Below are 27,964 nucleotides of genomic sequence, written 5' to 3' on the forward strand. Positions count from 1 at the left end.
CAATGGTACTTTTAGTCGTATCCCTAAACACTGGCTTCGCTTCCAACAGAACATTTAGTTGGCTGGTAAATCCTTCCACTGGCAATCGATTCGATTGTCTCAATTTACCACGCAAGTAAATATTTGTAGAACGCATTTTACATAAATATCTAATTATTTCCGCTACAGCTTTCTCCTTCTCTATCTCTCTCTTTCGGTTAATTTCTAACAAACCTTCTTTCGTTTTATTTTTAATTCTTTTGCACTAAAACACAGTACTATTGAAGAAATTATTGCATCCCGTACAAAATACTTACTCGATGTGACCATGCATGGTTTGGTTGAACATTCGTAGAAAATGTCTACAATTCCACCAATCCCGTTTGGGGTGAACATTTTCAAGAATGTTTCCGATTTGTACTTTTTTCATGTTAATACAACAAATGATTGCAGCGAGTGGAGCGTGGCTCTTCGTTTTCACGTGGATTGCACATTATTTTCGAGCGATTTTCATTTCGGCAAGAGTCCACGCTGCAAACGTTGCAATCGCCTAAATCCGAACGGTGAAACGTTTTACGACACAAGTTTACAAAAAAATAAGAAACGCGCACAAATTTAGCTATGAAATTTCTCGATGTGCCTCGACAGCGTTTGGGGCGTTTTGTACACGTTGTAGCAGAAGCTGCACACCAGCTTCACCGGGTTGCAGGAGGGCGCGAACGAGCCGAGGCCGCCGCCGCCCAGCGGGTTCGTCGCTGGGTTCGCCAGACCGAACAGGTTCTGGATTTGCAGTTCGGTTTTTATGCGACTCAAGTTGTTAACCCGGTCCTGGAAGGGGTTGAGAGTTTTGAGGAGATTTAGTCTGATGTAGTTCAAAATGCTTGTGTGTGGCGAAAACCATGTTAGAAAACACTAGAAAAGCCAAATCTTGTTTTGTTGAAGCATTTATTGCGACTATCTTATGGTGTAAATAAACTAAAGGTAAATAAAACACTTTTAAAAAATGATGATTTCGAAGATGAAAGCAGTTTCTTAAGTAAAGTAATATTGCATGCTTAAAATAATGAGATTTTAAATCTAGTTGTTAAAAAGAGATGATGCCGTTCAGTCAAGAAGAAAGCATATGAAAAAAACAGCTACGTAGAAGCCATCGATAAATTTCACACATTCATTCCATTAAGATACATAACATCGTATCAAGTTTAAGCAGGTTCTCTCTTTACTTCAATATTTTGCTCAACATCAGCCTTCCCGTTGTGTTGCTGACTGCGTTGTTGCTGTTGTTGTTGAAGCTGCTGTTGTTGGAGCTGGTGTTGCTGCTGTTGATGATGATGATGCTGTTGAAGTTCTTCGTTCATACTGATCAAGTCGGACACCTTTTGGAATAAGAGAAAGTAAAAAATGACTGTATTGAGTGACTGTAAAAAAATGAAAATAGAAACCACCAACAAAGTATTAAAATCTGCTTGTTCACGCTTGTTCATGATTTTGGGAAATCTTTTATCTCCGTGTAGATTCATACAAGTTTCTGCAATTTTTTTATGGTACGTTCGTTTGAAGAGCCGGTGCGGCACTCAGTGCCGCACTCGTCGGTGCCAGTTTTGGTTCAATCGAACGTCATTTGTCAGTGTGCGTGGAACTCGCATGAAACTGAAAAAATATCGAGTGCGGCACTAGAGCTTCAAATCCAAGATGGCGGCGAAACTCGTGCGGAACTAGCGCGAATTTCTTCAAAGAAACACTTTGACAGCTCTGAGTGCGGCACTCAGTGTGCAACTAGCCATCAAACGAACGTACCATAAGGCACAATCTCACCTCCCAGGCCCAATGTCACCTCTGATGACAGTAGTGAGTAAACCAAAACGTTGTATGTAAGCGAGGCTTGAAGGGATTCCACAGTGTTTTCGTCAGTTGTGTGCTATCTTGTGACAACGACCATTTAGAACTTTTCGAGAAAATCGATTTTTAAAGTTTGTTGGTAAATAATTTCAAAACTATGAATAATAGAGCCAAACTTTTTGAAGCAATCGGTTCGTATACTATCGCTTAACAAACGCTCCAAGTTTCAACTAATTTGGTTACACCAGTTAAAAGATACAGTAAATAATGTAAACAAAAATCTGAAAAGCACGTGTCACAAGTGTGTTTCGAAAGTAAATTTGTACTACGTGTCACAAGTGTGCACAGAATTCTCATACAAACTAAAATAAGCTCAAATCAATGGTTTAATCGACTTAATCAGTATATTTTAATAAACAAAAGGTTGCATTGCCTTTTGAAAGTATGTGTGTACATAAATTTGCGAAAAACAAAATAAAAATTCCACATTTTCCAACACCATTTTGATGATAAATTGGTCTATGTCACAAGTGTGTATTGCGATATCCGGGAAACGGAAGCGAATTTCCAAAATCGGGTTAAAGCATCTTGTGGTGTTTGTTAAGTATAGCAAAACGTCATCATTAACTCATTTTCAACCAAAATGGTCTAAGTCACAAGATAGCACACAGCTGACGTTTTGACAAAATTACTAGCAAATTTGCAAGCAGTGGAATACCACCTTGAGTCGTATCGAGAAATTAAAAGTGAGAGTGTGTGCGTGCAACATGGAATTAAACTTTTCAAAGTGTCATGGTAACCTTCACAGCAACTTCATAGAAAGTTTAACTCCATGTTGCACACACTCTCACTTTTAATTTCTCGATAAACCAGGGCTGTGGAGTCGGAGTCAGAGTCGGAGTCGACAAATGGAGCCTAACATTTCAAAAGGGAACATAACTTTTGTAAACAATAGTGTATCCCTTTCACTCAAATGACAGTACACATTTTTTTTAAATCACATGCCATTCAGTCTAGATTATTTACCCATAAAACAAATTTAAAAAAATGCAGAATCGTGCCAGCTGTATTCTTAGCAAAGACAGCAGACAAATCTTCTGCTTCAACTGGAAATTTAGCAGGTACTGACAGTCAGTCAGCCAGGGATGACGTATTCTGGAGCAGACTTTTTGTAACAATCTGTTTAAAATTTTGGGCCAAATCAGGAATATTGAACTCAGCGAATGATAAAAAATGTGGTTTAATTTATATTTTTTTCAGGCTGGGAAAATAACGAGGTTTTGGCAAGTTTAAGTTAAATCTATCACGATTTAGCAGTGTTTTTTCTACTTTTTGTTGAGTTCATTTTTAAATCATACCGAGTAAGCTTTCTGCTTATCTGCCGCTGCAGCCTGTTGTTGAGCCTGCTGCTGTTGCTGATGCTGCTGGGCTTCGGTGATCTGCTGCTGGTAGGACTGGAAGCTGGCACTGAGCAACGAAGTCGCGTGCTGCTGCATCTGGGCAGCCGCCATGTTGATGTCCCCTCCGTTGGTGATCATGTGCTGCATTTGCTTTTTCTCCTCTGGACTGGCGATCGGCAGCCCGTGGCCGGTTCGCAGGTGATTGCTCAGCCCTTCGGACGTCTCGAAGGACTCGCTACAGCTGAAGTAATGGCAGCAGTGTCTCGGGGGACGCGCACTGACTCCGCCTCCACCGGGCGTCGGAGCGCTCTTCTTGAGGTCGATCGCCGGGTGTCGCATCTGCATGTGCTTCGTCAGATGGTTCTTCATGGTGAATCCCTCGTTACAACCGAGAACCGGACAGGTGAGAAATCTGTAAGAGGGAGTTGATTAGACAATAATTCTTGTCTTAATTTTCTGCTCAGTGTCTTTTATAGTGGAAATTTCAAAAAGGACATTAAACAAGAAGAATCAAGGTCCAAGCCCGGAGGAAAGTGCGCTTACCTTCCGTCCAGGTGCCTTTGGACGTGCTTCTTAAGCAAAACTTCGTCGTTAAACGTCATCGAGCACATGGTGCACGCAAAATCTCCGTGTTGATGGGTCATGTGGAGTATGAGGTGAGATTCCTGAATGAACCTGGAACCGCCAAAAGTGTGAGGGTAAATACGATGAAAAGATACAATTTCAAAAATTTGGACGCAAAAAGGCCGAACGAAAAAATTGAAACGGAAAAACAGAAAAGTCGCAGCACCGCGTACCTTTCGTCGCACTTTGGACACGGAAAGCCAAAGTTCGAGCCGTGAATTTTCAAGTGGTGTTGGAAAAGCGACTGGGACTTGAAACGCTTGTCCGGACACTGAGGGCAGAAAAAGGTTTTCGTCGAGCTGTGCTCCGACACCAAGTGCAGGTTCAACTGGGTGACCTGGTAGAACCGCCTCGGGCACTGATTGCATACGTACTGTTGGGTTTTGTGGTGTGTTTTCATGTGGTTGTTCAAATTGGTCACCTGGAATGAGAGAAATGGGATATTATTGGGGAGACGGCTCGGAATGATCACGTTTTCAGAATGAATTTTATCTTAACATTGATTTCAATGAATCATCTCTGCGGTAAACTTTAGGCGCTAGGCCTGGTCGGTTTGATGGCCACTGCAAATGGTTATACATGGCAACAAAAAGGCCAGACGTAATCTAAGCTAAGGCTTAGACAATTTCGACAACTTTGTCAATTTGGTCAAATTTGACAATTTTGACAATTTTGACAATTTTGACAATTTTGACAATTTTGACAATTTGGTCAATTTGGTCAATTTGGTCAATTTGGTCAATTTGGTCAATTTGGTCAATTTGGTCAATTTGGTCAATTTGGTCAATTTGGTCAATTTGGTTAATTTGGTCAATTTGGTCAATTTGGTCAATTTGGTCAATTTGGTCAATTTGGTCAATTTGGTCAATTTGGTCAATTTGGTCAATTTGGTCAATTTGGTCAATTTGGTCAATTTGGTCAATTTGGTCAATTTGGTCAATTTGGTCAATTTGGTCAATTTGGTCAATTTGGTCAATTTGGTCAATTTGGTCAATTTGGTCAATTTGGTCAATTTGGTCAATTTGGTCAATTTGGTCAATTTGGTCAATTTGGTCAATTTGGTCAATTTGGTCAATTTGGTCAATTTGGTCAATTTGGTCAATTTGGTCAATTTGGTCAATTTGGTCAATTTGGTCAATTTGGTCAATTTGGTCAATTTGGTCAATTTGGTCAATTTGTTCAATTTGTTCAATTTGGTCAATTTGGTCAATTTGGTCAATTTGGTCAATTTGGTCAATTTGGTCAATTTGGTCAATTTGGTCAATTTGGTCAATTTGGTCAATTTGGTCAATTTGGTCAATTTGGTCAATTTTGTCAATTTTGTCAATTTTGTCAATTTTGTCAATTTTGTCAATTTTGTCAATTTTGTCAATTTTGTCAATTTTGTCAATTTTGTCAATTTTGACAATTTTGACAATTTTGACAATTTTGACAATTTTGACAATTTTGACAATTTTGATAATTTTGACAATTTTGACAATTTTGACAATTTTGACAATTTTGACAATTTTGACAATTTTGACAATTTTGACAATTTTGACAATTTTGACAATTTTGACAATTTTGACAATTTTGACAATTTTGACAATTTTGACAATTTTGACAATTTTGACAATTTTGACAATTTTGACAATTTTGACAATTTTGACAATTTTGACAATTTTGACAATTTTGACAATTTTGACAATTTTGACAATTTTGACAATTTTGACAATTTTGACAATTTTGACAATTTTGACAATTTTGACAATTTTGACAATTTTGACAATTTTGACAATTTTGACAATTTTGACAATTTTCACAATTTTCACAATTTTCACAATTTTGACAATTTTGACAATTTTGACAATTTTGACAATTTTGACAATTTTGACAATTTTGACAGTTTTGACAATTTTGACAATTTTGACAATTTTGACAATTTTGACAATTTTGACAATTTTGACAATTTTGACAATTTTGACAATTTTGACAATTTTGACAATTTTGACAATTTTGACAATTTTGACAATTTTGACAATTTTGACAATTTTGACAATTTTGACAATTTTGACAATTTTGACAATTTTGACAATTTTGACAATTTTGACAATTTTGACAATTTTGACAATTTTGACAATTTTGACAATTTTGACAATTTTGACAATTTTGAAAATTTTGAAAATTTTGACAAATTTCAGTCCTAATGATAATTTTTAAAATTTTGGTCATGTTGATTATTTTTAAAGTTTTGGTCATGTTGATAATTTTGATCATTTTTAATTTTCCACGAATAATCTTTACAAAATACTCACTTGAGCGAACGAGCGACCACAGTTTGCCTCAATGCAAACGTAGGGTCTCTCTCCGGTGTGCAGTCGTCTGTGGTTGTTCAAGTTTGTGATTTGAGTAAATGCTTTGCCTGAAATAACAAGAAGATATTTTTAGAGTTAAAAGTTAAATTGTGAATAACTTCATGATTTTTGATTTTGATTAAATTATAGCTAAACTTTATATTTTTGAATAATTGATGATAAATGTAAAGATAATTTAAACTTACCACAATCAACGCAAACGTAAGGACGCTCATTTGTGTGAATGCGAACATGGTTCCGGAGATTTGCTTGTTGCGAAAAACCTACAAATAAAAACATAACTAATAAATACCCAAAACTAATGCCACTAAAACCCGCCCCACCAACCTTTCTGACAGTACTCGCAGACATACTTCTTCTCGGCGGTGTGATTTCGTATGTGGTTCAGCAGCGAAGTCTTTCTGCTGAATGTTTTGTTGCAAATCGGACAACTGCCTTCCTCTCCCTCCAGAACTTCGTTCTAAAAATAGTGGGAATTTTCAATGTTTTTCATTGGTCATGGAAATTCCACACGAGTTTGACAATACTCACGTCCACAGCTTGTAAAGTTGCTTCCAAGTCGAAGGGAATCTAGAATTTAAAAAATTGGAAATTAATAGTTTTTTGAATTGTGATAAAACTTCAGTTAGAGATACTTACGATTTGTTGTTTCTTCGAAGGTTGCTCCCCACCGTTTGGCTGCAAGAATTAAAATACATTAAATTTTTAGAATGTCTACTCAAATTTCAATGTAACTTACCGCACCACCAAGCAGCGTGGAGCTGGTGGGCACCATAGTGGGGCGCGAATTGTCGTAGAAATTCGGCATCATCCCTTTGGTTATGCCTTTAAAGTTTGGATCATCATCAGTTAAAATACACTTTACCTTTACATTAGATTTAACTGGAATGGAAGAAGAGAACGGAGAAAAAAAAGTCACGATCAGAATCCATTTCTTAGCTTGTCTAAAAATAAAAGTCTCGATATCGTATTTATATTAGGTCCCTCTTTGGTATGGCCAAAGACAACATAAAAAAAATCAACTATCTCACGCGTTGTTTTCTTTCTATCAACAAATGCAAATGTTATTCTAAGTGGTAAAAAAACTGGGCAGACAAGGCGGGCGAAGCCGCCTTTTGTCCGACTAAAATAACATTGGATCAAATTCATTGAATCACGTTGATTTTCGAATAACTTGAGCATATACCAACATTTCGTCACAATTTCAACTCACTTTGTCGAAATTCGGATTCCAACAGGCAATAATTCACTCTGATATGATAAATACAAACATTTATTATTTTTTCTAGTGCATTAGAAGAAAAAATCTGAATCTTTGTTTGACATCCCAGGCAGGAATTGGTAGTTTCCACCTCGCCCGCTTGGGGGACGGTAAAGAATGGCTCGCACTTGCTTGCAAGTTGCATTACTCGATTCTGCTTTGGGAAAGCTCTGATTGAGCAGTGTCGGATTATGGGGCATTTTTTCAAATAATTTAAATCTTATCAGAACTTTTACTTTAGTAATACATTTCAAATTAACTTCAAATTACAATCATTTTCTAATTGGATTAATTTTAATCTCAATGAAACAGTGCACACTCAACCCCCGGTGGTTGGTCACTTTTTCGTTTGACACTTTTTTGGTCAAAATAAAACTAAAAAGTGACGAACTGTCATTTTTCACACGGCGCTCACGCACACTATCAAAACAAACGTTTGATAGCGTGTGTGAACTCCGTGCAAAATGGGTGTTAACCTAAAAAGTGACCCCGTTCATTTGACAACAGTTGGTGTCAAACCATCGGAGTTTGAGTGTACCCAAAATTTAATACAACACCAACCCTCACTTTAGCTGCTAGTTTTAATGAAGGACTCGCTGTGGCATCGAGTTTCAGATACTCACCTTACCTTGTTTCAGCAGAAGCAAGAGTTGGAAGTAAATAGCGTCAATGTCCATATAGGCACATTGATTAGCACCGTTCTCCTGGAAGAAAAGAAAATTTAATTATTAGACAGTTGTTATAAGCTGGTTGGTTAATTAATTATTTTATTAAAAGTTGTCGATGATTTTGTTAAATTGTTTGTGAAATTAAACGACTTTATTCAATTCTATTGCAACATTTGACGATAATTTTAAGCTATTTGCATTCCACAGTGGTCCAGATTGCAAAATTAAGTGGAAAATTGGGTTTGGAGATTTGGTGTTGCAAAAAGAAGGGGCAGCTTTTGGTTTGGGCGAAATTTAAGGTAATTCACGATTAGGATGATTTTGAAAATCTAACTTTTCAGGTTTTTTTTTCTTTTAGAAATTTGTTGGGCTTGGCAATACAAGCAAATTTGTAGAAGCCTTCTACGACTCAAATTATAGAAAGCATCTGAGCAATCCTTCAAAAATCAGTTTTTAACGTAATTAAGTTCAATTCAGGATTAAGTTTTTTATAGAAATGTGATATACAGGTCACTTGAGGTTTAAGAGCTTTTAAAAATAAACATTTTGTTGGAGGATGGCTTCGAACCTGGGTCGTCTTCGATGCCGTGGACTGTAAGACGGCAGCCACCTCCAACACGCCAGGGTAGAGACCCGGATGGAACCTGCCTCAGGTCCAAATTACGCCATGCATCGCCCGACGGCCGACCCGGCCGGTATTGGATTCCGCAGTAGAATGTCCGGTGTACATTAAAACTCGCGGTTAAGGTTGAAACGAACTGTATTTAACACTTAACATTTATTGCTGTACAAATATACAATAGTATACGGGCAGAGCCCGTGGCCTTCCAGGCCGGTCCCCTGAACCTAACTCAACTAAAAGTGGGTCAAATAGTAAAAATGATGCCTCCATTTGGAGATGACCCTTAAGAGCGAGTCCACGAGCAAAGCATACCCATCTCGCATCGACCTCACCAATCTGCCTGAAATTTTCAGGGGTTGTTTGTACATATAAAACTAGCATCTGGCCAAAATATGAGCACTCTAGGTCAACGGGAAGTGGGGCAAATCGGGACACAATGTTTGAAGGTTCAAAAACGTAAAAAAATCTTAAAAAGGCTATAACTTAAGCAAAATTTATTTTAATTTCAAAATTCAAAATGCATCTTAAAGGACTTCGAAAATTCAACAAAATGTAGGGTAGAGCATCCAAATTGGTTAATTCTAAAGGGAGTTATTGGCATTTTAGTGAAAAAATAGCATAATTTTCAAACTCAAATAAAAAAGTGTTCAAACTCAAATAAAAAAGTGTTCCATCTCAACTCGGATCGACCTGCAGCTTGTAGGGGACATCTGGGACTACCATCTGAGACTGAGACCGCTTTGGGTAAGGCAGTTTAACATATCAAATAGACACTTTTACTTTTAGTGAATTTTTTGGTTGTAAATTTTTGCTCGGAGGGCCTCTTAGGTCCCATTTTCTGGTGATAATTTTATCATAATCGTGTTCCTGAGACAATTTCACATTAAAAACATGCATAAAAATGTTTGTTTTCATCCATTTTAACCCTTTAAAAAATTAAAGTTTAAAAAAAACTTTGATTCACATTTATTGAAAATCAAGTTCGTTTCCAAGGATACTAGATGACACCAAAAAAAAGCAGCTTCTTAATTTTTTTTATCTTTCATTTTTTAAAGGGTTAAAATGGATGATAATATACATTTTTAAGTATGTTTCTATTGTGAAATTGTCTCAGGAACACGAATATGATAAAATTATCACCATAAAATGGGATCTAAGGGGTCCCCCGAGCAAAAATTTACAACCAAAAAATTCACTAAAAGTAAAAGTGTCTATTTGATATGTTAAACTGCCTTACCCAAAGCGGTCTCAGTCTCAGATGGTAGTCCCAGATGTCCCCTACAAGCTGCAGGTCGATCCGAGTTGATATCTGGATGGAACACTTTTTTATTTGAGTTTGAAAATTATGCTATTTTTTCACTAAAATGCCAATAACTCCCTTTAGAATTAACCAATTTGGATGCTCTATCCTGCATTTTGTTGCATTTTTAAAGCCCTTTAAGATGCATTTTGAATTTTGAAATTAAATTGAATTTTGCCTAAGTTATAGCCTTTTTAAGATTTTTTACGTTTTTGAACCTTCAAACTTTGTGTCCCGATTTGCCCCACTTCCCGTTGACCTAGAAGGCTCATATTTTGGCCAGATGCTAGTTTTATATGTACAAACAACCCCTGAAAATTTCAGGCAGATTGGTGAGATCCAAACGACGTCCCATACAAAGGGGTATGCCCTGTTCGTGGACTCGCTCTTAAGAAGGTTCATCCCAAATCCATCACCCGAGAGTACTCACTCTCCCTAATCGTGTCATCTCTTCCATTACATTCCGTCTAGGCTGTGTAGATTGTGTTGGTTAAAGATCGCCAGCACAGTGACCAATATGCGCCCATTCCTAGGGTAAGGTTAAGTGACCTAAATTGGACCCAATATCCTTTGCCTTAGTCCCAAACACATTTTTATTTTTTGACAAATCAATTTGAACTTAAGGGTAAAAAATTGCATCTATTTTTAGACACAAATTTAAAACTCAAATATCTTGAAAATGCACTGGCCAAATTTTAAGCTCTAGGTTGCAGGCACATCCGAAATTCTGAAATTGTCTAACTACATATATTCCATGTAATTGTGACCGCTGAAACTGAATCTGCCCTCAGAATAGATCCAAAGTGTTAAATAATCGATTTTGGTCATATTTTGGGTTTTCATGTGAAATTATCATATAAAAAACATAACCCTGAATTGACACGTTTAAAAACTGCTTTTTAAAGGTTTGCTCTTATATTTTTCAGGGGACGACAAATTACTTTTTTTAAATGTAAAGATTTTGAAAAAAAAAACGTTACTTAATACACCATTAGGTGGTTGGTGCCTTCCTCTCATTTTGAGTGTAATCCTAGGTAATATCTGAGATCCGGCCTCCAAAAAGTTCATAATTAACACTTAAGTGCTTATAACTTTTGATAGGTTTGTCAGATCTGCAATCTACTGAACTCGTTGGAAAGGTCTTTTGATTATCTATTCAACGACAAGTCACATAATAGATCCGGACAACGTTTTCATCGAAATATATGAGATCCGGCCTCTAAAAAGTTCATAAATAACACTTAAGTGCTTATAACTTTTGATAGGGTTGTCAGATCTTCAATCTTTTGAACTCATTGAAAAGGTCTTTCGAATACCTTTCTAAAAATGTATAACATGACGAGGTTTCTTACAAAAACCACCCTTTTTACAATCTTCCGGACTTTTGCTAAATTCATTTTTTTAGCATAACTTTTGAAGTACTTAACTCAAATTAAGAATTTCATTTTTCGAGTGATTTTATATCCTTTCCTCAGTAAGGTGAGGAAGGCAAAACATTCCGATAATTTGTTTTATCAATACCAAATTTTTAAATAAAATTTCAAAACATTTCTTGAATTACAAATTTCCTACATTTATGTATGTTTGTTTTTTTTTAAGTAAGGCTTAAACGAAAATGTTACAATACCAAATCACTTTATAACATTCAATTCGGAACAATACTTTCCGAGATGTGATTAGTTGAACAATGCAGGGTAATTAGGCGTCACTTAACAAAAAATATGTCAAATTTAATATATTTCTTGTTAAGTGTCGTTTAATTACCTTACATTTATGTATTTTTTTACGAGACTGTACCACAGTAACTAGCTGTTTGATTTTCAATGTCCACAATTGAACATTTTAGAAAATTTCTTCCAAAAACTTTGGTCTAAAAAATGTTTTTCAAAAAAAAAATAGGGATGGTTTTGTATGAACATGTTGTTGTAACTGACAATGTCCAAAAAGAAAAGTTTATGAGCAATTCCAGCTCAAATCACGAATTTTTCTGATACTTTTGTACTCAACCCTCTCCGATTTGAGTGAAACTTTGTAGACATGTTATGCTAGGCCTATATAAGCCATTTTTGTGTACTCGAAAATAACATTTGAGAAGAGCGTAGGTTATTTAAATATTACTGTATCTCGAAGCTGTTGTGTCGTATCAAAAAGTGGTCAAAGACAAATTTGTAGGAAATTGGACGGGAAAAAAATACACTGAAATAAAAATACACGCCTCTTCTATGAGATTTTTTTTATTTTTTAGTTTAAAAGTTAAATTTAACTTTTTTTTCAGGGGAGACATACCATCCTGCATTTTTCGTCAGTCTTTTTGAAACATCTTAGGCTATTTCCTCAAAAATTTTGAACGAAAAAAAATCGTGAAAAATGATCTTTTTTTTTCAAAATAAAGAAAAAAAATCTAAAATGTATCAAATCTAGATTCAATGCCGCCTTATCAAAACATAAATAGCATAACTTGCATACAAGTGCTGCAGCTGTACGGCCGTGATTTATTTTATGTACAACGACTGCTATATTACACTCGTCCTCCCTGTTTCGTGAGTGTGTGTTGTGAACCGACTATGTATACATGGCAAACGCACGTATGCTTATGTTATGTGTGAGTGCGTGTGCCTACCAAAATGCAAACATAAACAAGCAGCAACATGGTCCACGCGCTCGCTGGATGCTGCAAAAGAGAGAGAGAGAGAAAGAGAGAGACACACAAAACACGCGTCGTCGTGTGTGATATGTTTTTATGTACAAGCGCAAAAGGGAATCTCTCAAACAAGGATATGCTACGGCTCCACGTATGAATGGAAATGGCCTCGTGGCAAAATGCACTCTCGCATCCATATGTACTACGTGAGCTTATGTACCTACACACTGCAAATCTCACTCACATTCGTAATTTCTCTCCCTTCCGTTTATCTGCAAATCCGTGCCAAAGTTTGTGCTAAACATAAAGTTTGAAAATTTACGCGCTCCTGAAGACGAAGAGTTCGGAACACTTTTGGGGCGAGACATCGTCGTGCCACCACCGACCGGTAATATTTTCGAGTGTGTGTCTGTGTTTGCGCTTTACAACGTAACATTAGTCTGTGGTGGAGGGTGGTTGTCTAAGAAGGAGTTGTTTAAAAATAAGCGGTTGTTTAAAAAAACACATCGCGTCGCTGGTCGCGGAAAAATTGTGTGACTGCTGGAAATAGATTTCGGTTTTATCATATCTTCTCAAGCTAAAAATATCGTCTTTTTGTGCAATCTTACGAAATGTGAATTTAGAATAACAAAAGCTTCAATTTACTTTTCTAACCATGATTTATTTGAAACTTTAGGATAATCGAGTCTGGACTGTATTTCAATTTTCAAACATCTAGAGAGTAAAATGTTCCGATACAAATATTATTTAATTTAGTTTCCTTGTTTGCTTGAAAAATAATGTAACATTCTGATATTATAATTATAAAAGAGAAAGCATGTTATTCCAACGAGAACCTATTGTTTTGTCTATCTGACCCGCCCGTGTGGATTAATCGGACCGCGCACTGGACTCACAATCCAGAGGTTGCTGGTTCGAATCCCGCGGCGGGCGCTCTCAAAATTCTAAGTGTAAATATGGGTATCCGGCGCCGTCGCTCCAAGGGCGGCGAAGTCCTTGTAGTTAAAAGGAAGACACTAGTGGTTGGTACTAGCAATGGTGGCCGACAGCTACAAAGTCAACTTCGTTTACCTATTGTTGGCATATTAGCACTTTGACGTTCAATTACAGCTTCTCAAAAACGTTTTCAACTGACATCTTGCAAGAAACAGTTGAGTAGAAGTTTCTAGAGCCATTTTTGTAATTTAGGTTGAAGTGTTTATGAAAAAATGAGTTTTTTGAATTTATCAACTCAGGCTTGTGTCGTAGCGAGTTGGTGTCTTCTAGACATTTGTAGAGCTTATCAAAACACACATTTATCTTCCAAGAGAGTAAAAATCGGACCTTTAAAACGAAAGTTATAGCCAAAATACGACGAAAAAGACGCCATTTTGAAATGTGAATAACTCGAAAAGGTGGGGAGTTTGACCTCGCTCTTAGAAGCATCTGAAAGTACACATTTTAGAGTACATTTGCTGAAAATATCTCGGGGGTCTTTTTTGTTTAACTTATTTAATCTCAATTTGAAAATGAGCATTTTTTAATCGTTTTTTGCCCATAACTTTTGATAGAATTGACCAAAATTCATTTTTCAAGAATAAAAATGGTCATTTTGACAAGCTCTACAATTGTCTAGAAGGGCTCAAAAATGTACAAAATGATCTAGTGGTTGTAAAAGAAGAAACAAGTTTTGGCTGAAATATTTCAGGAATCAACAAAATAATTAAATTTATTCCTGAAATATTTCAGCCAAAACTTGTTTCTTCTTTTACAACCACTAGATCATTTTGTACATTTTTGAGCCCTTCTAGACAATTGTAGAGCTTGTCAAAATGAACATTTTTATTCTTGAAAAATGAATTTTGGTCAATTCTATCAAAAGTTATGGGCAAAAAACGATTAAAAAATGCTCATTTTCAAATTGAGATTAAATAAGTTAAACAAAAAAGACCCCCGAGATATTTTCAGCAAATGTACTCTAAAATGTGTACTTTCAGATGCTTCTAAGAGCGAGGTCAAACTCCACCACCTTTTCAAGTTATTCACATTTCAAAATGGCGTCTTTTTCGTCGTATTTTGGCTATAACTTTCGTTTTAAAGGTCCGATTTTTACTCTCTTGGAAGATAAATGTGTGTTTTGATAAGCTCTACAAATGTCTAGAAGACACCAACTCGCTACGACACAAGCCTGAGTTGATAAATTCAAAAAACTCATTTTTTCATAAACACTTCAACCTAAATTACAAAAATGGCTCTAGAAACTTCCCGTTTGAAGATAGAGCTTTATGCTCTTCAGCAAAGTTGCTCAGAATGGTGTTCTCTACAACTTTTCCGAAGACACCAAAGCGCTATCTTGTCATCCCGCCAAAATAAAAATTCTGAACCACCCTAAAATTTGGACCACCCTAATGGCCACCATACCAAAAGATGCCCCTATTGACCTTGATCATTTGTCCCGAAGACACCAAAGCTCTAAATCTTAACGTGTGGCCGCTATCAATTTTGTCACGCTAGATTTCGGTTTCGGACCACTGTGAATGTAATTGTTAAAGCAACCTTATAAAATGAAATGAAAATGAAATTATGAATCCCAGATGGCGGCCAAAATGCGATTAAAAAAAATGAAAAAATGTAGTTTAAAATTTAATTAGCAATCAACCACTCAAATTTGACTAAAATGGGGTCGCATGACTAGAATTTGATGTTAAAAATAAGAAAATGAGAAAAACTAAAAAAGGTAATCGAACTTCGAGTCAGGACTGTGTTATGATTGTTTCTGATCACCTTTCAAATTCCTTTTATTTATTTAAGGATAAGTTTCAAATGTCAATCCTGACGTTCAAAACTTTGAAACAAAAAGAGAAACAAAGTTTTTTGAAAATTATTAAATTATTTTACCATTTAAATTATCAAGATCCAAATGAATGTTGTTTGATTTTTTCACCTCAATTATTTTTCCGCAAATAAAGCATATTTATTGATTTTTAAATTACTATTACTAGTAATTTTATTACTATTCTGTAAATGTACAACTATTTGTTTAACATTTTTTTATAAATCCAAAACACATTTAAAGTGAATGTTTCAAACATTTGTTTAAACCTAAACTCCGTTAGAGTTTTCTCGATAAGATATACAGGAACCCCGAAATATGCTTATCATAGAATTAACAAAAAAAACTGGTAGGATAAACGCAGCAAAGTTAAACTGTTCAAATATATAATATAAATCCAAACTGATGAGCCAAGTAATGAAATTATTTAATAATAATAAAAAAATATAAGTATTAAGAAATAGTAGTTTATGCAACAAGTTGCAAAAAGAAAATTTTTTCAGCATGAGGTTCACCGAGTTGGTTTTGCAACGAGTTCCATACAACATTTTTTGCAATACCGAAAAACACCCTTTGAGTGGAATTATAAGTCAAATGTTCATGTATTTTGTCAATTAACCGTTTAAATCAAAATAATGTTGAAAAGTATAACTTTTCGAAACAAGTGCTGAAAAGTTCAACTTTTCAGCATCCATTTCAGTGCTGAAAAGTAGGACTTTTCAGTATTTATTTTGAAAAGTGTTATTATTCGATACTGTTATTTTTGGTTCAGAAAAGTAGGCTTTTTCATCGTTCAAGAATGGCAGGAAAATTATGTAGTTTCACGACGGAATTGCAAAAATGTAATTAGAGTTATTGTAATTAAAGTTATTGAATTTTTGTATGTTCAAAATTTTTTTGGAAAATCCTATAAATTTTGATTTTAAATCTACACTCATTTAAGGCATGTTTATAAAAGTTACCAATTTGCGTACACAGAATGTTTAAAAATTTAATTTGACCATTCCCTAAATTAAAAAAAAAATGCTGAACAGCTCGGTCTTGGTGATGTCTCAAAAGTTAATGGTACACAAAATAATATTTTTTTAATACTTTCAATATTTCTGTTTCTTTCAAAACATTTGTAAACTTACCCAATTTTTTTTAGCTAAGGCCGTTGCAAACATTTTACAAAGTTCAAAAATCTTAGCATAATTCAACCAGTTTAAAAATATTTTTAATTTTTGTAAAATTTCAATAAATGTAACGCAACAAGTTGTTTTTCGAAAAAAAAATGTTGTTGTCAAAGCTTAGTTTTTTCATTGTTAGAATACTCTGCTGGTGTATACTGTTTTATTTTATTTTTTGAAAAATTGATTTATTGAGATAGGTTTTGGAAGGATGCACAAGCTATCCTGACATCTGAAACTACTTTGCATTTATCACACAAACAAAACACAAACTTAAATGAATTTGAGTTTAGAACGTCATTTTGTCGGCATTTCACCATTCTTCGATTGTTATTCTTAAAATCTAAAAATTAAATCTTATTTAAAATGGCTATTAAGTCCATTTGAAACTAACTAAAAAAATTAACCCTTTCGCTGAAAAAAATACGGTGCAGATTTGGTCTCATAAACCCGCATTAACAATACAAATTTAAATACTTGTTAAGCTTGAAAAACATCATTTTTGTTTTTTTTCTTAAAAATAATTTTCTGATTTTATACACATAAAACACAAGATCAAACAAAAAAAATTGCCTTTTTTTATTTAGAAAATTTTTCATATTTTTATGTAAGTGTTACCAAATATTTAATACACGTGGGTAACATTCGAAGAAATTTTCAATTTTCTCGAAGCTGAATTGATTATTACCACTGGAACCTGATAGGTAAAATTCAAAATATATTTTAGTTCAAGAACATTAAACTTCTTTTAACACGACCTTTTTTTTTCTTCTTGACTGAAAAAAATGATGATTTGCACTAGAATGTTATCCGTGATGTCGGTACATTTTTTTCAACTATTTTCTCAAAATAATATTGTTAATCGTAAAATGTTCACTGAAATCCTTTTTCAATTGCACTTCTTGTTAAACTTGTCCATTCTGTGGCACTCACATTCGATATCATTTTTCCACTTAAAAATCTTGATTTTTTAACGTTGATTACCGCAAAAAAGTGTATCCTCGCACAGCTGCCCACAGCAACTACTCCCACCGAAAACTCCAAACTATCTCGCGGTACTGCTCCCGCGTCGTCCTCCTGCTAATCGGGATAATCGCACTTCACTCAAATATTAATGTCAAGATAATCAAGAACATTAACACCTTCCGAACGTTTTAATTGAAAAACTTTTTCCTCCGGAGAGTAATATCCAACAACCGGACCGGCCAGAGAGAGCCGAGGAGCGCGCGTAAGATGCTGGCAAATTGAATAATAAGACTGAGAATTCATCAAATTTTTAAAATCTCCAAACCTTCGGAAAAGCGAAAAAGTAAGGCACAGCGCGAGGGGGCGTACATAGCCTCGATCGCGCGAAGGCACTTGTATTTTAACTCTCTGCTCTGTATATATCACCATCATCAGAAACGTCTTCTTATTTACCTAAGGCGCACACCAAAAAAATCTCCAGGGTTTCTTACACCCTCTCCACTGCCGAAACGGAACGGCGACCATTTTTTGTTTTTTTTTATTCCTTGCTTTACAAAGTGGGTGGTGGTGGTGGTGGGGTGGGTGAATCTTCTTTTCCAGCAGCCGAAAAAGGGTCGGCGCGCGAAAGACAAATGTATCAGAAATCATAGCCCCGAAATGGCCAAGTTTTGTGTGTTCACCCGAGATGCGTTAAAAAGCGTAATAAAAATATATACATGAGAGAGCCCCATTCCCGGCCCGGGCCCCTTCTTCTTTTTCATGGCGACGCGTTGATGGCTCGAAGTTTTTCCTTTTTTTTCACCCTCCTCCTCCTCACCACCAACAAACGGAGAGGAGGCCCACTCACCACTAAACAACAAAAATTCACACACAAACGTAAAATTCAACACCACCATGGCCAAAGACGGCGCCACCACCCTCCGACCAGGCCAGGACCCTTTGCTCGCTTCTCCTCTTCTCTTTCTGTGCTTTTATGACACGATGGTGCGGAAAAACAAAACCCTCGTGGAAAACTGAGCTGAGCTGTGCTGGGCTGTGCAGCAGTGGCAGTCACGAACCTTTTTTTTTCGTGTGTCGTTCCTCCTCTCGACTTTGGCGTTAAACAACTTACGGGAAAATTTAAAAAACCTGGCGCTAATTTTTCGGTTTTTGGAAAAGTGAACGAACCTTGCAGTAGCGTTGAATTTTAGAGTTTTTGTGTAGTTTCTAAGAAATATCAAAATCTCGGAAATCTCTGAGATAAACTGTTTTCCAGTCCAACCAAGTTGTCCACCTGGCAGCACTTTCTTACCGGCTTCGCAGGACTGTGTAAATTTGATGATGGGAGCATCTTAGGTATACAGATTATAGGAGAGACTGGTTACGATTTTCAGTCAGTTGAGTTATTGTGTTTCAAGTTTCTGCAGAAATCGCCTTTCATAAATCTAAAATTATAACATTCTTGTGAATGTTATAATTTTAGATTTATCAAAATAGTTTTTTACAGTTCCCTAGTTGAGATAATGCAACCCATTTTTTTTTGTTTAGCCATTAGGGTGACCTACACCGTGTAAGGATGGTCCGAAAAATTTCCAACTCCGTTAAGGGGTTGCATACATGTAAATCGTCAAAAATGTCAGAGGTTGGTGTGAGCACACATTTAAACTTTGTTATAATCTTTTTTCAGGGCGTATAAATTTGCATTTTCATCTAGAAACAAAATAAATATGAAGACATTTGGATGTACCATTGCCGAGATATAGCTATTTAATGTTAGCAATTTCAAAAAACGGGTGCCACGATATCTCAACACTGCTTTTACCAAATAAGCTAAAAATAATTGGTGAAGACTCGTTAAATCGATCCTGTGTGCATGACGAAGGCCGATTTTCATAAACTTAATTTAAAAAAAGATAAAATTATTTTTATGTTTTTCATATAAAAACGACAATTTTTTATTTTTGTAGTTTTTTTTTATAAAAGCAAAATTACAAAATCGGGCTTCGTCATGCACATGAGATATGTCTTGGGAGTCTTTACATCAAATTTCAGCTTATTTGGTCCATCCCATTTCGAGATATCGTGGCACCCGTAAATCAACTCCTTGTGTAAAGAAAAACGTTCACAAAGTTTGACAGTTCACTTTGCGCATGGCAAAATGGTAAACTTAAATCGTCTCTTACTCAGTTCAGTCATGAAATATCTTCTTGAAACTTTCAGGAGTGATTGAAAATCATGTTTTTAGTAAATAAAGTGAATTTTCTGTAATATGAAATTTTGTGATTTTCTTCATGTATATAACCACTTTAATTTTCGTAAAACTCATGTTTTCCAAAAACTCGTAACTCAACACCGTTTCATCTAATTTTAGTTCACTTGGACGCAAATGAATTAGTTGTTGTGCTTTGAAAAAGCCGTATATAACTTTAAAAAGCCGTTTCTTTGGTTTCCGGAAAAAGAGCCTAAGTCTAAAAATACGTTTATTGGATTCCTCAGGTAACGTAATATATGTACCCGAAAATGGGTGGAGTATAAAACTGAGTTTTTCAAAGAGCTGCGTGCAGAATCGTGAAAAAAAAATCCGTTAAAAAGTGTGATAACATGAACATTTATGCAACAACCTAACTCTTTGGGCACTCAAATTTTTGCACTTGAAAAACGGAGCTGAGTTATTTTCTAAAATGTGGTTTTGACAAAAATTGCCATTTTTTGTACCATCCTAATACGAAGAAGGTCATTCTAACGAGCAAACTTAAAATAATCGGCCGTGTTTTAAATGTTTAAAAATGAAAAATTGTAGAAACATTATTATGCAAAACATATTATTTATCAAACCAATAAACTCAATAAACAAATTGTTTTATACATCGTAGGGGAAATTCTCGTATGATTGGCAGGTTAAGCTCTCGCTCCTAACTCCATCCAATTTGCTGATTTTCACTATGATAGAAACTTGCTTGCTCACTTCTTATTGAGCTATTTATCACTCGATTTCAGTTGAAAACGCTTTTAATTAGCTTTAATTGAATGTCAAAGTTCTGACCTGCCTACATTAGAGGCACGCTGAAATTAGATGCTGTTCCCTTATATAATCGAGAGAAAATCAAAATACGTTGCATTCCTTCAGTGTATATTGATTATAAAGGTAAGACTTTTCAGCTGTCAAAAACTTGTCACCGTCAACTGGAACGAACTAAAGGACTAAAGTCTGAGTAAGTACAACAGTTTTTAAAGCATTTCAATGCTTTAAACTAGTAAATAGATGTAATATTCTGTATCTATTCAGATATATTAATTCACTCCATGTGTCCCGATTCGCTTCAGATGATGATCACACGCAATGTGGATTTTTTAGATTGATGGAAATTTTACGTTTTTTCCGAGCAAATTTTACTCGATTTTTCTGTAGGTTTGTTTGACTGGATTAAAATAGTTTTTGACAAAATGTATTCGCTCTGAAAACGTTTTTCGCTAGCCAGTTTGGCATGCTAACAACCCTTCCCCTTTTTGACAGTTGAATCCGCCTTAACCCCTTCCCGCACAGACCAAACAACTTTTTTTTATGTTTTTCTGCATTTCTCGTAACTGGACAAAATCGGATGTTATATTTATAACAAAAACTTAACTTATCACCTTTGTTTTGCAACGCATTGAACTAAAATAAATTCAGCCGTTTCGAGGATGAGATTTTATGAAAAATTAGTTTTTTTCGAAAATTTCAAAAAAGACGTTTTTTGACTATCCTATGTCGGATATGACCACTCAGACTCCAAACCAAAAATATAATACTGTGTGCCAAATCGGAACACTTGCTGTTTTGACGTGGAATCGCTGTAGAAGCTATTACACGGCCCGAAAAGAAATTTATTTGAGACCAAGTAAATACTATTTATCCCATTCCTTTGGTCACATAAGCGATTTTCGAATATTGATATTCAAATATTTGATTTTTTTTTCTAAATTATTGCATTACTGTAAAAATAGTTACGCCATTCTTAAAAATGTTTTTTTATGACTTCAATATTCAGCCAACTTTTCAACGATAGTCTCTAACAAAAAATACTATATACAACGGATATAATTTGGCTATTACGTCAAAACAAGTACATACTCCGAGAAAAACGAGTTTTGCATTTTTAACAATAAATGAAATATGTGATATCAGAATTGAATGCTGAAAATCTTAATAATAAGAATTGGGTAACTTTAAAAATAGCTAAGGGACCATCCATAAACCACGTGGACAGTTTTTTGTGAATCTGTTACCCCCCCCCCCCCTCGTGGACAATTGTCCATACAAAAAAAACTTGTTTGTATGGATCGTGGACAATCGCCATACCTCCCCCCCCTTAAAGTGTCCACGTGGTTTATGGATGGTCCCTAAACAGGCTTATGATAATTTTATCATGAAAAATGAATTCATTGAATTATGCAGAAATCTCACCATGCATAAAACTGCGAAAGAATGAACTGTAGCTACAATTTCCAGAATTGCCCATCTCCCCTACAGTAAGACAAAAAAGATATTGCTTCAGGAAAAGCGCAAAAGTAAAGCGAGATTGCGTGAGGTTTTCCCTTTTTTCCATCGCCTTTTGGGGCAGCAGAAATGTATACACAACCAACGCAACAAAAAAAAGACAAGAAATAATATAAAAAGGGGACGATATAAAACTGAAAGTGTAGTGGTTATCACAGATATTATCGTAAAATGTTTAGAAAAGAAAATCCAGAGTGTGTTCGTTCGTCGTTGGCAACGTTTAAAAATAAATCACTCGAGGGTGGGTCGTTTGCCGAAAGGATCGCCGCTGCTGCTGCTTCTTTTTGGGTTCGGGGTTCGGATTCGCACTGGAACTGGCACCCGGACCGGAAGAGGCGGGGGGTGGTCGACGTCGTAGGGAAGGAAGGGAAATAATAAAGAAGTGTTTTACATAAGGACGGGATGGCTACAGGCCAATTAAGGCTTCGCATTTGTTTTATCTCAGAGGTAAGATACTGGAGAGAAAAAAAAACAACAATTATTGCGAGCAAGAAAATGGTGGGGATTTATTTTCATTTTATTTCATCTTAAATGTTATCGGTGAAATAAATCACATAAAATAAAATGTAATGAAAAAAACAGTTGAAATTTAGCCAAAATAACAGAAGTTTATGCAAAAAGCTGCAAAATGACGATTTTTTTCAGCACGATTCGTTGACAAATATTGCTTTTCAATGCTATACGCGTGCTTTTCACAATACAATACAATGTATGTATGTACTCTAAATACGTGATTGCAAAATTCTAAACATATTAGGTCAAATTGGGCTCCAGGGCTAAGCTTCATTTTTAAATTGAAATATTAAAATGCAGATTTTAGTTAAGAGAAAATTGATAATCATTATATTTTTTTTTTGTTCATTTTATTAGGATCATTAAGATTTTGTTCTAGTGCGAAATTTTCAAAAACCTGGGATGCCTGAATCTCAGAATTATGCATATTTTGTGTATAAATGTTAAAAAACACGTGTGGGACCAGTTTTGAGAAAGTCTTTTGCCTAAAGCAAGATGGTATCGTACTATTTCCGAGAAATAAAAAAATCTCAATATGAACGCTATTATATCAGTTTTGAGTTGAGGGGTTGATTTGTTGCGTAATTACGATCAAAACATAGTAGTTCTTATGGGATTGGACAATTTTTGAAGATTTCTCATACAATCGAAAAGTCACCCTGATAACTAGAGGGTGACGAGCGGGAATTCCCGGGAACATTTTTGAGCCTCCCGATTTCCGGGAAATTTGGTCGAGACTCCCGTGAATTTTGATACTTATAAATATTGAGGTAAAATATTAAAAGTACAATCAGCGACAAACGAAGAGTTAAATCCTATACATAAAAGACAAACATAAAGCCATTTTTAAGTTCAATTTTACCAATGCTATTTTGATTTGCAAATTCAGGACGTGAAAATAAAAATTGAAAAAAATCCAACATTTAAAATTGATGACGCGACCACCAAGTTGGGGAGCTAAAATTTACCTTGCAGTTTGGCAGTCACAGCTCAGAAATTAAAATTCAAGGTATTTGAAATAAGTAGACTTCTTTTCTTCAAGGTAAATTTCAAATTTGGAGGCATGTTTCGAAAATGTACCAAAATCATTATTTAAAATTATGGCATTTTTAGCCGGGACCGTGGTGTAGGGGTAAGCGTGGTTGCCGCTCATCCAGGGTTCGATGCCAGACGATCCCGGTGGCATTTTTCGAGACGAGATTTGTCTGATCACGCGATTTTTTCATGGCATTTTTAACGATGTTTAGGAAAGCCTATAGTTCATGTTTAGTTCAGCTTTCCTTTAACTGTAAATATTCCTTTACTACTTAATAACAGTTGAAACGAAAACACTTCTTTGAAATGATGCTTAATTTTTTTTTTGTCTAATAGCAATAATCCTGATCTTGTAAAATGATGTTTGCACCTTTGTTTGAGTATAAAAAAAAATCAAATGAAAAGTTGATGTCTAGGGTTTTTTTTTAAATAGGTCCAATAAACTATTGTGTTTCATATGTTTATAGGACCTATTAAAAAACTCTGGATGTCTACCTAGATAAATTCTTTAAACTCAGGAAAACTTATTTAGTGAGAATTTAGAATTGAAAAAAAAAACAAAATTCGGTACAGTTTTGAGTCCCAACAAGCCATTGAATTGAACTTATACCAGCAGATTTGGGAAGATTTTTCAACACGTAGATAGTTTTCCACAAAGTAATTCAAATGTCGATATTACACTTTCATTGTGTTGAATAACTATTACTTAATGATATTAAATGTATACAAATGTTATTTATTTATTTTGGTACTTTTGAATTTCTGTCAGCAATTCAATTATTTTGCCAAACAAAATTTATTCCCGGGTCCCGGGAATTCCCGGGAAATTTCAAAATTCATCTCTCGATTCCCGGGAAATTCAAAATCTCGAGAATCGTCACCCTCTACTGATAACTATAGAAGTGCAATACACTAAAATTACTTCAATTTAATTTGCGATTTACAGAAAAGGAGAATGTTGGAGAAATGAAAAAAAAATAAAATAAAATTTTAACCTTCTTTTTATCTAATTTTAATAAGATATTTATCCATTTCAATGTTTACCGTGTGTGGAAAATTTAAACGTGAGCTCCTTAATATTATACTAATATCAAAAAACAGCACATTTAACCGTTCTCTGGTCTACACGCCAATAATGTTGAAAATAAACGCTTCAATGGCCAAAATGCCTCAAAAAGTGTCATTTTTGAAAAAAAATCTTTTTTTACGGGTTAAATCCCATTTAAAATTGAAGGGCGAAGCGCCAGCTCTTGTTACGTCCAATCAAGCTCATATTTTGGATTTAGGCTTAGTATGCCCACCGGAACAAACCCTTGAATGCCCGCCAAAAAGTCATTTTTGTTACATCCTAACCTAATGTGTATACTAGGGTAAATGAAAATTCTGGAAAATCGTAGAAGATACCCCATGGCTCGATTCTTTAGGTAAAAATAAGTAACTGTGCCAATTCTGAGCCAAATCGGTTGAAGGTTATGGGTCGTTTTTCAAAGTTGAAGTTTGTTTGATAAAAATCGAAAAAAAAATTAGATGTTTCGGATCATTGTGTAGTGTGAGATTTTTTAGTTAAATTTTATGACAAACAACATTATTGAAGACTGCAAATCGATCTGAGTTAACCCTGACAAGTTATCAACGATTTAAAGAAGTCGTTTATGTATGGAAAGATTTTTTTCATCAACTTCAACGATAAAAAGCGACCCTTAACCCTTAACCAATTTCGCTAAAAAAAATTCACAGTTGCTTATTTTTGCCCAAGGAATCGAATTAGGGGGATCCCTGATGTCGATTTTTTTAATTGTCACCCTAGTGTATACTCATTTCCAAATTTGAGGCTTTTAAGTGTTCTAAAACGTGCTGTCCCTTTAGAGACTGTAGTCCCGATTCGCCCAAGGTTGCGGTAACATCTTGAAAGAAGGTGAACAAACATTTTTTTTTTTAAGTTTAACCTACTATTTTCTTTACGTTTATTGAAATAGGAAAAAAACTTCATCCAGCTAAATGCATACGCTTTCCCTCTGCACATTTCATGAACATTACATCAAGCAGGTGTAACATTGTGTGATGTAAATTAACCTTTCTATGTTATTCCATTTTCATCAATGTCGAATAATCCAAAACATTGCAATGAAAAACAAGTTACATTATCTTAAAATTTGGCTTGTTTTTTTACTTTTATTTCTAACAAAAATGGAGCCTTTGGTTTCGACGCCTCCTCGTATACTTACCCCAGTGTTCTTCTCATAGTGGTTCGTCCAGTTAGATTTCGCAAAGCTTCGCTTCAAAGGATAATCGCGGCATTCTTTCATGATTTTCACCGTAATTTGTAGCTTTCTTGTTAATTTTGTTATTCCACAAATTGCTTCATTGCTTCCTTCCGACTAATCAAAATTATTTCGACGCATGATTATTCATTTCAAAATTTTCGTCACAATTCCACCTTCTCCCCTCGATATTGCACACCCGTGTTGTGGACACACTTGTTTTGAAAAAACACTACAACCTGCCACTCGGCCGGTTGGTCGGCCCGAAAGTTGTCATTATGTGAAGGTCACCACCCGGCACTGACTGAGTCGAAACTGACCAGGATCATGGCCCAGAAGTCGGTGCATCCTTGGTGTCCCCGTGTCCTCGCACATAGACCGGTCAACACGGACATGTGTGATATGCGTTCTGTACATGTGTGTTTTGCTTTTACATAAGAGCACAAACCCCTGTTTCCGAACGCACGTTTTGTCGTCTTTAAAGGGGGTGCGAGAGATAGAGTTGAGCTTGATGATGTAGGGCTAGGCGCAATATTTTGTTTTTGTTGATTGCATACAGCAAATATACTCATAACTGGGGGATGCAAGTTGCTTCCTAAATTTTTTCGAGGGTGCATTTTGTAACGTGGTTAAAGTGGACAGTCGAAATTTTGACGAAAATCTTTAAATGATTGTTAAAATTTTCCGCTCATTCAATTTCGTAGAAACTTTTAAAAAGCAAGCCAAATTTCCCAGAAAGCAATTTAAAATGTTCATTATCGTTCATTCCTGCCATTTCGCAAACCGGTCGTTTTCTTTGTGAGTCCCCGTGGAAAGAGGAATAATTATTTTTAATTTCAATATTTCTTTCTAATCCTCCATCAGCAAAGGCAACGGCGTCCTGGCGCGCTCTTTTTGCTTCAATTATTTTTTTTCTGCTTGTCCTCCTCCTCCCCATCGTCGTCGTCAGCGTCCATAATTTTTCATTCAACCCCTTGTTTCTTGGAAATTTTACAGCGCCTTGCGATTTTTTCCCCCGTTTTTCGTCTCATTAATTCATTTTCTTATATTTTTCGATACGCGCCCGTACATAACGGACCTTGTTTTATATACATTTGGCGTTGGCCGCGCAAACACCAACACAAGGATGCCCCCTCCTCACCTTTTTCCAGCACTTCCGGGGGTTTCTTTTGTTTTTTTTGCGCCACCCTCCCTTGGCCTGGCGAGGAGATTACTTTGAAATGAAAGGAACGAAGCGAAAAAAAAAGCAACTGAAGAGTGAGCTGTACGCGTCTTTTTCGCCAATATCTCGGGACGGGACATTTCGTCGTGGACCAAGTGGAAATTTTTGTTTTCTGGCGAAACTGTACATAAATACATAAATATACATGTAACTGCGGCAGTAGCTTCGTTTCTGGCGTATCACCAGGCAAAATTTTACGTAATAAAATACGCTTTTGTTTCGTTTTGCGAGGGTGATTTTTCTTCAACTTTTTGTTGCCGCCAACTTTTTGCTTTTTTGCCCAAGTTTTAAATTATTTTTCTTGCCCTTTCACTGCTTCTGAAGTGAACTGAAAATTAGTAACGCTGGATGAGTTATTGCTTCGCAAATTGTGTACAACTTAGTAATTGAAGAATTTTCCTTGTTTTGTACAAGTTGAAAGAAAGGTTATCTTAACTTTTTTGATAACATTATTATTGGAAGCTTTCAATAAAAGAATAATATTCAAGACCAGGTAATTTAGTGAACATTAAAAAAATATTTGGGAGCATTTTACAAAGGACACATTCATCAATTTTCCATTACACTCAATTTTTGATAAGTAGTTAAAATTCTAACTCATTCGTTTAGAATGTGCATTGTATTAAAGAGACCATCCATAAACCACGTGGACACTTTAGGGGGGCGGGGGGGTATGGCGATTGTCCACGATCCATAAAAAAAGTAATTTTTTGTATGAACAATTGTCCACGAAGGGGGAGGGGGGTAAAAGATTCTCAAAAAGTGTCCACGTGGTTTATGGA

At 35.5% G+C, this 27,964-nt stretch overlaps 1 protein-coding gene across 6 annotated transcripts; it reads right to left on the bottom strand.

Annotated features, from left to right (window-relative positions):
• On the bottom strand, window positions 1–26,224 carry LOC120426580 (zinc finger protein 569). 6 transcript variants are annotated; one of them, XM_052709331.1, is made up of 13 exons: window positions 25,925–26,223; window positions 8,086–8,161; window positions 6,936–7,021; window positions 6,836–6,874; window positions 6,728–6,766; window positions 6,524–6,656; window positions 6,382–6,459; window positions 6,137–6,243; window positions 4,217–4,263; window positions 3,762–3,893; window positions 3,177–3,630; window positions 1,203–1,355; window positions 1–807 (listed from the first exon to the last, which is right to left on the bottom strand). In XM_052709331.1, exons 1-13 carry the CDS (start codon window positions 26,003–26,005, stop codon window positions 595–597), a joined length of 1,638 nt encoding a protein of 545 aa, XP_052565291.1. In that variant the 5' UTR covers window positions 26,006–26,223; the 3' UTR covers window positions 1–594. The 6 variants fall into 6 exon arrangements, with proteins under 6 accessions (XP_052565291.1, XP_039447298.1, XP_039447299.1 ...); XM_039591364.2 differs by having other exon boundaries at window positions 4,016–4,263; window positions 25,925–26,212; XM_039591365.2 differs by lacking the exon at window positions 25,925–26,223 and adding an exon at window positions 17,654–17,866 and having other exon boundaries at window positions 4,016–4,263.
• Window positions 26,225–27,964: the final 1,740 nt, after the last annotated feature.

The sequence above is a fragment of the Culex pipiens genome, chromosome 3 (genome assembly GCF_016801865.2).
Source record: "Culex pipiens pallens isolate TS chromosome 3, TS_CPP_V2, whole genome shotgun sequence".
NCBI lineage: Eukaryota > Metazoa > Arthropoda > Insecta > Diptera > Culicidae > Culex > Culex pipiens.

Bases quoted from the DNA above. Each gene is read 5' to 3' on its own strand.
- LOC120426580 (XM_039591364.2), bottom strand. From the start codon at position 26,005: ATGAAAGAATGCCGCGATTATCCTTTGAAGCGAAGCTTTGCGAAATCT. The intron at 6,657-6,727 runs GTGAGTATTGTC...CACTATTTTTAG, and splicing joins CAACTTTACAAGCTGTGGAC to AACGAAGTTCTGGAGGGAGA. The intron at 3,631-3,761 runs GTAAGCGCACTT...TCCCTCTTACAG, and splicing joins CAAAGGCACCTGGACGGAAG to ATTTCTCACCTGTCCGGTTC.